Source organism: Eleutherodactylus coqui, chromosome 2 (genome assembly GCF_035609145.1).
Source record: "Eleutherodactylus coqui strain aEleCoq1 chromosome 2, aEleCoq1.hap1, whole genome shotgun sequence".
In the NCBI taxonomy this organism is placed as follows: Eukaryota; Metazoa; Chordata; class Amphibia; order Anura; family Eleutherodactylidae; genus Eleutherodactylus; species Eleutherodactylus coqui.
The window spans coordinates 160,413,944-160,425,193 of record NC_089838.1 but is presented as its reverse complement, the minus strand read 5'-3'; the positions used below and the strand labels follow the sequence as shown (position 1 = coordinate 160,425,193).

General features: G+C 45.8%; 1 protein-coding gene across 1 annotated transcript in view; it reads right to left on the bottom strand.

Moving 5' to 3' along the window:
• Positions 1–372: 372 nt before the first annotated feature.
• LMOD2 (leiomodin 2) overlaps positions 373–11,250 on the bottom strand; it is a 31,266-nt gene continuing 20,388 nt past the window's right edge. Inside the window, exon 3 of the mRNA XM_066591853.1 lies at positions 373–674. Coding sequence (XP_066447950.1) covers positions 648–674 — 27 coding nt within the window. The 3' untranslated portion in view covers positions 373–647. The remainder of the gene's footprint in view (positions 675–11,250) is intronic.

The following is an 11,250-nucleotide window of genomic DNA, read 5'->3' as shown; positions in this document are numbered from 1 at the left end:
TTTCAGTGTTGACCAGTGTTATCTATTTAAATGTTCTTCATTCTTCTGCTGTTGCAATGTGGCCTGATAAAAAAGACTGTCCGACTTTGTAACGCATGGCCCTAATAAAAATGATTCCTTAACCCTTCTGGCTTAACTGATAAAAGACAACAGTGCCGCTGCTCCATTTTTTCCTATGTTTATTTCATTGTCATTTTTTATGGCGATCTTAAAATTCCCAAAGCTGACAGGACTTTTTCACAGACGATGCTTGTGCCTATTCTTATCCAGAGGAGCCACATACAACATTATTTCAAAATCTTCATATCATTGCTGTACTTCTTATTGTACACTGACTCAAAATTCAGACACAGGTATAATTTTATTGCATATCCATAAAAAATACAAGCCAGAAAAAGAAAACATTTTAGTGCAAAACACGAGGCTTGTGATCATTTCCAACATACATAGAAGTTTATTCTACATTAAACAAAAGGAAATATTTAAAAAAGTTATTATTTACATAAGTTTGTTTTCATTCGGTTAAATTGCTAGACATTTAGGTTTCAGCTGTAAGAGTGCACTTTGCTAACTCAGGGATACATTTGATAAACTGCAGATAACTCAGCAAAGCTTTTTGTTTCTCTGTTGTTTTTCGACGGTGGATATTATTGAAGTGAATTTGGGACTTCCACCTGCAAAACAAAGATGTTGTTACTAGATATTCAGGCAATGTTATTTCACTTTAGCAAAATGTCATTTTCTTGATAGAGTTTATTGAAGCCAGAGCTGTACATTTTCACTATTTTGTTAGAAATACTGGCCCCATACTTGACAGCTAGAGCGGAACCCAACATCTGTTCACACCAGTCTTATGTCTACTTTTTCAAATGAATAGAAGTAGAGATGAGCGAGCATACCCGCTAAGGATAAATACTCGAGCGAATATTGTCCTTTTCGAGTACTTGCCCGCTCGTGAGAAAAGATTCGGGGGGCGGCGGGGGAGAGCAGGGGGGAACAGAGGGGAGATCAAAGTGCAGCATGCTCCATTTTCTGCGGTCTTCCCACACGGACGGTTTCCGCGTGCTTCCATTGAAGTCAATGAAAGCTGTCCGGATCTGCGGCACGTCCGCAGCTGTCACTGCGTCTGTGCCGCGGACCACAGGCAAGCAGGAGTTTTAAAAAAATAAGAGAAGGCATGGCGCACGCCGCCGGCATCATGAGTACAGCCACCGTGCAGAAGAAAGAAGATCTGGCCGCGACAGAGGAGAGCTCCGCAGAGTCCAGACAGGTGAGTATAATATATTTTTTGTCCTTATGTCTGTGGGCCAGGTGGAATTCGCTACGTGATTCTGCATGGCAAAACCATGTGGGCCCGTGGACGTGAGGCCTTAATTATATAATCAAATGGAGACTCCCTTTAAGAGCAAAAACGCATGGAGCATGCACTGATACGCTCACTGCTATGGTGAATATTAGCGCATGAACCGTGGTTTTTTTTTGACCATTCAAACTCAGCACTATTGTGCGAGTTTTGAAAAAAAAGCGTGAAGAGATATCCTGACCTATCTTTTTCACACGTAAGAAAACTAAATGTGAGAAAGATAGGGCAAGTCCTATCTTTTCTCGCACGAAGTAATAACATGCAAGAATTCCGATAATGAAAGCCAATGGTTTCATTTTGTCCCTTTATGTGAGCGTGATTTTCACGGCTGCATGACAGGCCAAAAGCACGCCCATCTGTTTAGGCCCTGAGGCCTTATTCAGACGAGCGTATTTTACATCATTATTCTTTGAGCCAAAACCAAGAGCGGGTCCAAAATACGGAAGAGATGCAAATCTTTCCATTATACTTTCTCTCCACTCCTGGTGTTGGCTCTGAAAATACTGATGTAATATATACTCGTCTGAATAAGCCCTAAGGCCATATTTACACAAGTGAACGCAATTTCAGCCCAATAAATTCAGATCGATATGGTGCTTGCAAACATGAAATTTTCCCTGCAATATTGAGGAGTTTTTCCAAGAAAAATGCATTGCATCGATAGTGAAAATTGTATATTTTTTTTTTTACTCCCATAGAAAATAATGTGGACAAGGAGGAAAGAGAGGCGTGGAGTAAAACCCGTACAGCCGTGTTTGTTGTGAACAATGATACTACATAAGTGGTAAAGAGAGTGGAGTGGTAACTTCAATAGTGGAGGTGCTGCCTGACCAGATGACGCACCACGTGAGTGGACGTGACGGAGTAAGAGAATAGGACTAAAAAACTGGCAGTGGAGAAGGCGCAACACTCCAGGTTAATGCAAGTAGGAAGTGACCAAAAGTGTGATCAGCAAACAGAAACACGTTTCAGGGATAACCCCTTCATCAGTTCGGCTGGTGTTTAAAATATACAAGCAATTAGTGGGTTGCCTGTGTAGTGAAGGTAAGCCAGGGCAGGAGCAGCAGTACTTCTCCTGCTCCTGCCCTCGCTGACCCTCACTACACAGGCAAACAGGATCTCATTATTAATCATTTTTGGGACCCACGAATTGCTTGTATATTTTAAACACCAGCCGAACTGATGAAGGGGTTATCTCCGAAACGCGTTTTCATAAGCTGATCATGTACTTTATTAAATAAATGGAGAAGTTTTATACACCTTTGGTCACCAAAGCATAGGACAGAACTGCAGCTAGAGATAAATCGCCCATGTAAATGTACCCATTGTAAATAATGGGTTATTAGTTACAACTCGCGAGTTCTGTTCGTCTTGCAATTGCACAGAACACGTACATTTTTACCGCCTGTGTAAATACGGCCTAAGAAGATCTACCCAGATTCCCACCTGTGATAATCCATGGACTGGACCTATTTATTGTGTATGCTATACTCTAAAATATATGCAGACATACTCTTTGCAAGTAGTGCTGTGAAGTGTAATGACAGCTGGAGATCCCATGGCTTACAAAACTCTGTCTAAGTAGCTGCAGGCTTAGTTAAATGGCAGTTTTCAATGCCTAACATTCTTTCCAAACCACAGAAGGGCTATAATGGGGTGGAAGTTTTATTCAAGTGTACAAATGAAATGTCAGATAACAGTACAAATAATTGTTTTTGGGATTTCTGTATTGCTTGACACTTTTTATACTTTGGTTTGACCTTCCTCTACCTCACCCTATTGCTGACCATTGCCTGCGATGGCCTCTAACTCAGTTTGAAGGTGGCTTCAGACAAGCACATCTGCAAATACACTCACCGCTACAAGCATACGTGTGCCTGAACAGGTCTAAATTCTATTTTGTTTTTTATTGCTTAAATTTCACACTAGTGCACACAGTAGGAAAAAAAAGCAGGAAGATAGGTCCTGCCCTATCTTTTCTCGCACATAGAAAAACTACGAGCGAGAAAAGATAGGGCAAGTGCTATCTTTTCTTGTACGTAGTATTAATGCACAAGAATCCTGCTAGTCAAACTGAAAGCATTTAAATCAATAGTTTCATTTTGTCCTGTTTTGCGGGCTTGAATTTCATGCCAGCAAAACGGGATAAAGTTACAGTAATCTGTTTAAGACCTGAATAGCAGAGGTATTCTGCAATGCTTCTAGGAGAAGACACAGTACCTACAGAACCCAGATTCCAAGCCACGGGTTCTCTTATGTTTTTATTTGATTTGGTAAAAAAAAAAAAAAAATGCTATCACAAAAGCAATGCATTTACTGGACCAGCTACTATTTTGTAACATAGGTAAATTCCCGTGGTGCAAGCACCGAGTCATGACTGACTCCTAGGTTGACGTCACATCGTGACATTTTCTTGGCAGACTGTTTTTGCGGGGTGTTTGCCATCACCTTCTCCAGTCATCTTCCCCCCCCCCCCAGCAAGTTGGGTGCTCATTTTACTGTCCTCAGAAGGATGGAAGGCTGCGTCACCCCTGAGCCGGCTACCTGATCCATGAGGGGATTAAACTCGCAACCTAAAGGGCGTGAGTGAAAGCTTAGGACTGCATTACTGCAATTTAAATCAGATTTCATATCCGCAGTATGTCAATTCTTTCTGTGGATTTTAACTGACGATTTTACTCTTTGCAATGCATAGGCTGAAAAAGTGACAAAATCTGCATTTGCAGCATAATCCATGATGGCATTTTCGGCCCATGTGGACATGACCTATATGTTTTTGTTCCAGCAAAACAAATCTCTGCATCTTTCTATCAAAGGGAACTCGTCAAATCTCTGCAATCACAATACACATATAAAGAATGTTTATATTTGATAAGAAATAGGTCCCAATACTCCAAACATTTACAGTTATGAATACTAACCAACATGTGAACTCGGCTATAGAACTTTCATACAAATGCATTAGGCATAGATGAAAAGTAAGCTCTGAAGGGGTACTTCATGCTTATTCTGACTAGAATATATTTCAATGCAAAAAATAACAAATAAAATACATTATCATAAATGTGTTACTTTTTCCCCTTTTTGATAGTATTCAGTTACAGTATTGTAGCACAGTCTTATTTACAGTCATGAGAAAAACTAAGTGTACCCTCTTAGAATTCTATGGTTTTAAGTATCCAGAAATCAAATATCTGGTCCTCAGAAGGTCTTAAAATAAGGTAAATACAACAGCAGCAGCACATGACAAACTACACCGTGTCATTATTTAATTAACAAAAACTAGGTCAAAATGCAAAAGCAGTTTCTGAAAAATTAAGTATACCCTTACTGTTTCCACATGAATTGGGAGGGTAAGCAGCAGCCAGGTGCTGTAAATCAAATGCCCTTGATTAATTGATCATCAACAAGCGCGGCCACCTCTATTGAAGCAGAGGTTTTGGCAGTATGCTGGTCTGGAGCATTCAGGTGTGTTAAAACAATCTAAGAAGGGTCGTCAGGCCATTTCCAAACAATACTGAAGTCTATTATTTCAAATTAGAAAGATTTTTCACATATGGAAAATATTCAAGACAGTTGACAATTTTCCCAGGTGTAGATATTCCAGTAAATTCACTGCAAGGTCAGATTATACAATGCTCAGAGAAATTGCTAAAAACTCAAGAGCTACATCTCAGCGTCTAAAGGTCTCAGCATCTTAACTGTTCAAGTTCATGACAGTATAATTAGAAAAAGACTGCACAAGTATGGCTTGTTTGAAAGGTTGCCAGGAGAAAGTGTCTTCTTTCTAAAAAGAACATGGCAGCACGGCTAATGTTTGCAAAGTTACATGTGAACTAACTCTAAGAATTCTGAAACAATGTCCTTGGACAGACAAGACCAAGTGGAGATGTTTGGCCATAGTGCCCAGAACCATGCTTGGATAAAACCAAACACAGTATGCGTCATGCCAGCTTTCAAGAATGGTGGTGGAGGAGGGATGATTTGGACTTGTTTTGCAGCTACAGCACCTGGATACCTTGCGGTCATTGAGTCGACCATGAACTCCTCTGTATAGTAAGTATTATACAGTGAAATGTGAGGCCATCTATCCATAAACTAATCCCAAAACATCTATCTAAAAGCTCATCCCAAAACACACCAGCAAATCTATATCAGAATGGCAGAAAAAGAAAACAGTCAAGGTGTTGCAATGGCCCAGTCAAAGCCCAGACCTCAACCCAGTTGAAATGCTGTGGTGGCAACTTTAGTTCATGCCCACAAACCTCAATGAACTAAAGCAATATTGTAAAGAGTGGGCCAAAAGTCTTCCAGAACTATGTGAGAAACTGATAAAATCACACAGAAAAAGATTACTTCAAGTAATTACTGCTAAAGGAAGTTCTAGAAGCTACTGATCCATGGGTTGTACTTAAAAGTGTTGTCCGGTACTTTGGGGATTTTTCTCTATTGATGACCTATCCTCAGGATAGGTCATCAATAGTTGATCGACATTGGTCTGCTGCTTGGGATCCCTACTGATTAGCAGTTCACTGGGCCCGCTGCTGGAAGATGATAACACTCTCTGATTGCAGACGTAGATTACAGACACAGTTCCCTTTGAATGCATCAACCCCGGGACACTGCAGTGTTGATAAAACTATCTGCTTCTGGACTAACAGCACCCGGGTCAACAGCTGATTGGCAGAGATCCTGAGTGGCAGTCCCCACCGATCCACTATTGGTGGCCTATCCTGTAAACAGTAAAAATCCAGGACAACCCCTTTAAAATCTCCACTTCTAGGGGCAAACAAAATATATTAGTCATTGTCATAAGTAGTATTCATCCAATACAATATAGTTTAGTAATCCTCCTACATCAACATTCTGATAAAACCCTGCAAGGCTGCACAGAATTAAAGCTCTCTAGAGTACTGTGCCAGTCAGGCTTCAGACAGGCTAGGTTCACATGGGAAGGACCCTCAGTAACAACAATGTGGAGGAGATTTTCAAAATCTCGTCCACATATTGTGGAAAAAATCTGCACAAAACCTGTGTGGAAAGTGACATATCGTGTGGATTTTAAATCCACAGCATGTCAATTACAGCAGCGGATTTTTATTGTGGATTCCATCTCTTCTAATGAGGGGGTAAATTCTGCCCCCAAATCCTTGGTAAATTCCATGTCAAGATCCGCATCAAATGGTGCAGATTTTGATGCGGAATTTGCAGTGCGTCGCTGCTGCAGAATGTGCACTGCGGACAATCCACGGGAAATCTGTCTCGTACGCACATAGTCTTAGAGTAATTATGCTAATTGACCCTCTCCCACTAGCTATTAGAGATGAGCGAACGTGTTCTTAACGAACACTTACGCACCCGGACACCGGCTTTACCGAGGACTTCAGTTTCCGCGCGTAAAGATTCGGGGGGCGCCGGGGGGCGGGGAGAGGCGCGGCGGCGCGGGCGGCAGCAGTGGGGAACAGGGGGGAGCCCTCTCTCTCTCCCTCTCCCCCCCGCTCCCCGCCGCTCCCCGCCGCACCCCCCCGCGCTGCCACGGCGACCCCCGAACTTTTTTCGCCCGAGCACGGAATTGCTCGCAAAGTTCGGTGTTCGGGCGAAAAGGGGCGGAGCCGAACACGTTCGCTCATCTTTACTAGCTATCAATAGAGTTTGTAGTTCTACTGCAGCATGCATAAATTGTAAAGTATAGAGGGAAGAGTAATATGACTGAACTGCTCTCTACATCAGCATGCAGATTATTAGACAGAAGATAACATGGGATAAATTTTATGCTTTTTCTATGATGTAATACTGCTCCATAGGTGCCTTAGGTTCTTAGTATAAAAAAGGGGTTGAAACCAAAGAGGATGTTTAATAGGTTGAATATATTAATAGGAAGTTATCTTTTTTATGGATAATTTCCCAAAAGATAGCTGCCAATGAGCATACATGAGCACTAATCTATAAATACTAGAGATGAGCGAACACCAAAATGTTCGGGTGTTCGTTATTCGGAACGAACTTCCCGCGATGTTCGAGGGTTCGTTTCGAACAACGAACCCCATTGAAGTCAATGGGCGACCAGAGCATTTTTGTATTTCGCCGATGCTCGCTAAGGTTTTCATGTGTGAAAATCTGGGCAATTCAAGAAAGTGATGGGAATGACACAGAAACGGATAGGGCAGGCGAGGGGCTACATGTTGGGCTGCATCTCAAGTTCACAGGTCCCACTATTAAGCCACAATACCGGCAAGAGCGGGCCCCCCCCCCCCTCCCAACAACTTTTACTTCTGAAAAGCCCTCATTAGCATGGCATACCTTTGCTAAGCACCCCACTAGCTACAACAAAGCACAATCACTGCCTGGATGACACTCCGCTGCCACTTCTCCTGGGTTACATGCTGACCAACCGCCCCCCCTCCCCCCCACAGCGCACACCAAAGTGTCCCTGCGCAGCCTTCAGCTGCCCTCATGCCACGCCACACTCATGTCTATTTAGAAGTGCGTCTGCCATGAGGAGGAACCGCAGGCACACACTGCAGAGGGTTGGCATGGCTAGGCAGCGACCCTCTTTAAAAGTGGCGGGGCGATAGCCCACAATGCTGTACAGAAGCAATGAGAAATAGAATCCTGTGCCACCGCCATCAGGAGCTGCACACGTAGGCATAGCAATGGGGAACCTATGTGCCACACACTATTCATTCTGTCAAGGTGTCTGCATGCCCCAGTCAGACTGGTAATATGTACCTTAACAGTAACCGCGTTGGTGGTAATGTGGTGGTGACTGCGGACCTAGTAGCACGGTTGTATTTTGTTGGTTTTCGGAATGCGGCCAGGATTAAGTGGGCCGTGGCGGGGGGATGGTGTGGGGGCTCTCTTGTTGTGTCGGTAAAGGTGAAATTCTTGGACTGCCACCAGACGAACCAATGCAAAGGCATTTGCCAAGAATGTTTGCTTTCCCTGTTGGAGGAGGAGGGGGATGTTTTTGAGGCACTACGTGTCCTCTACACGTGTCCGTGGTTATATGCACCTTAACATTAACCGCGTTGGTGGGAAATGGCCTCGCCGCCATCATGTCTTTGGGAAGCCTCTGTTTCCACACCCCAGAGACATACCATTAGCAGCGGTATAGGCAGAGCCCAGAATTCGTAACATTTCAGCCGTAGCATTAGGACAGGCCCCACTAACATATCACTAGCAGCATTATAGCGGGAGCGCAGTCTTCGTTCCATGTCAGCAATAGTAGCACTCAAGACAGGCCCCAGTAACAATTCCGAAGCAGCAGTATAGCGGGAGCGCAGTCTTCGTTCCATGTCAGCAATAGTAGCACTCAAGACAGGCCCCAGTAACAATTCCGAAGCAGCAGTATAGCGGGAGCGCATTTTTTGTTCCATGTCAGCAATAGTAGCACTCAAGACAGGCCCCAGTAACAATTCCGAAGCAGCATTATAGCGGGAGCGCAGTCTTCGTTCCATGTCAGCAATAGTAGCACTCAAGACAGGCCCCAGTAACAATTCCGAAGCAGCAGTATAGCGGGAGCGCAGTCTTAGTTCCATTTCAGTAGCCTTAGTATAGCCAAGGCCCAAGTTACATTTATGTAGCTAAAGTGTAGGCCAACCCCACACACCTTTCTGTACCATGAGTGCAGGCGAAGAACATACAAATTGCTATGATTACACTGTAGGTGAGGGCCCCAAAAATTTGGTGTACCAACAGTACTAATGTACCTCAGTAAAAATTGGCCAAGCCCAACCAAGATGGCAGGTGAATCGCTTTGGTTAATGTGGCTTAAGTGGTAACTAGGCCTGGAGGCAGCCCAGTGTAACGAAAAATTGGTTCAAGTTAAAGTTCCAACGCTTTTAAGCGCATTGAAACTTATAAAAATTGTTCAGAAAAATGATTTGAGTGAGCCTTGTGGCCCTAAGAAAAATTGCCCGCTCAGCGTGATTACGTGAGGTTTCAGGAGGAGGAGCAGGAGGAGGAGGAGGAATATTAGACACAGATTGATGAAGCAGAAATGTCCCCGTTTTGGATGGTGAGAGAGAACGTAGCTTCCATCCGCGGGTGCAGCCTACGTATTGCTTACGTATCGCTGCTGTCCGCTGGTGGAGAACAGAAGTCTGGGGAAATCCAGGCTTTGTTCATCTTGATGAGTGTTAGCCTGTCGGCACTGTCGGTTGACAAGCGGCTACGCTTATCTGTGATGATTCCCCCAGCCGCACTAAACACCCTCTCCGACAAGACGCTAGCCGCAGGACAAGCAAGCACCTCCAGGGCATACAGCGCTAGTTCAGGCCACGTGTCCAGCTTCGACACCCAGTAGTTGTAGGGGGCAGAGGCGTCACCGAGGATGGTCGTGCGATCGGCTACGTACTCCCTCACCATCCTTTTACAGTGCTCCCGCCAACTCAGCCTTGACTGGGGAGCGGTGACACAGTCTTGGTGGGGAGCCATAAAGCTGGCCAGGCCCTTAAAGACTGTTGCACTGCCTGGGATGTACATGCTGCTCGATCTACGCACCTCCCCTGCTACCTTGCCCTCGGTACTGCGCCTTCTGCCACTAGCGCTGTCGGATGGGAATTTTACCATCAGCTTGTCCGCAAGGGTCCTGTGGTATAGCAACACTCTCGAACCCCTTTCCTCTTCGGGAATCAGAGTGGGCAGGCTCTCCTTATACCGTGGATCGAGCAGTGTGTACACCCAGTAATCCGTCGTGGCCAGAATGCGTGCAACGCGAGGGTCACGAGAAAGGCATCCTAACATGAAGTCAGCCATGTGTGCCAGGGTACCTGTACGCAACACATGGCTGTCTTCACTAGGAAGATCACTTTCAGGATCCTCCTCCTCCTCCTCCTCCTCCTCAGGCCATACACGCTGAAAGAATGACAGGCAATCAGCCGGTGTACCGTCAGCAGCGGGCCAAGCTGTCTCTTCCCCCTCCTCCTCATCCTCCTCATGCTCCTCCTCCTCCTCCTGTACGCGCTGAGAAATAGACAGGAGGGTGCCCTGACTATCCAGCGGCATACTGTCTTCCCCCGCCCCCGTTTCCGAGCGCAAAGCAGCTGCCTTTATGGTTTGCAGGGAATTTCTCAAGATGCATAGCAGAGGAATGGTGACGCTAATGATTGTAGCATCGCCGCTCACCACCTGGGTAGACTCCTCAAAATTACCAAGGACATGGCAGATGTCTGCCAACCAGGCCCACTCTTCTGAAAGGAATTGAGGAGGCTGACTCCCACTGCGCCGCCCATGTTGGAGTTGGTATTCGACTATAGCTCTACGCTGTTCATAGAGCCTGGCCAACATGTGGAGCGTAGAGTTCCACCGTGTGGGCACGTCGCACAGCAGTCGGTGCACTGGCAGCTTAAAGTGATGTTGCAGGGTGCGCAGGGTGGTAGCGTCCGTGTGGGACTTGCGGAAATGTGCGCAGAGCCGGCGCGCCTTTACGAGCAGGTCTGACAAGCGTGGGTAGCTTTTCAGAAAGCGCTGAACCACCAAATTAATGACGTAGGCCAGGCATGGCACGTGCGTGAGGCTGCCGAGCTGCAGAGCCGCCACCAGGTTACGGCCGTTGTCACACACGACCATGCCCGGTTGGAGGCTCAGCGGCGCAAGCCAGCAGTCGGTCTGCTGTGTCAGACCCTGCAGCAGTTCGTGGGCCGTGTGCCTCTTATCGCCTAAGCTGAGTAGTTTCAGCACGGCCTGCTGACGCTTGCCCACCGCTGTGCTGCCACACCGCGCGACACCGACTGCTGGCGACATGCTGCTGCTAACACATCTTGATTGCGAGACAGAGGAGGAGGAGGGTGCTTTAGTGGAGGAAGCATACACCTCCGCAGATACCACCACCGAGCTGTGGCCCGCAATTCTGGGGGTGGGTAGGACGTGAGCGGTCCCAGGCTCTG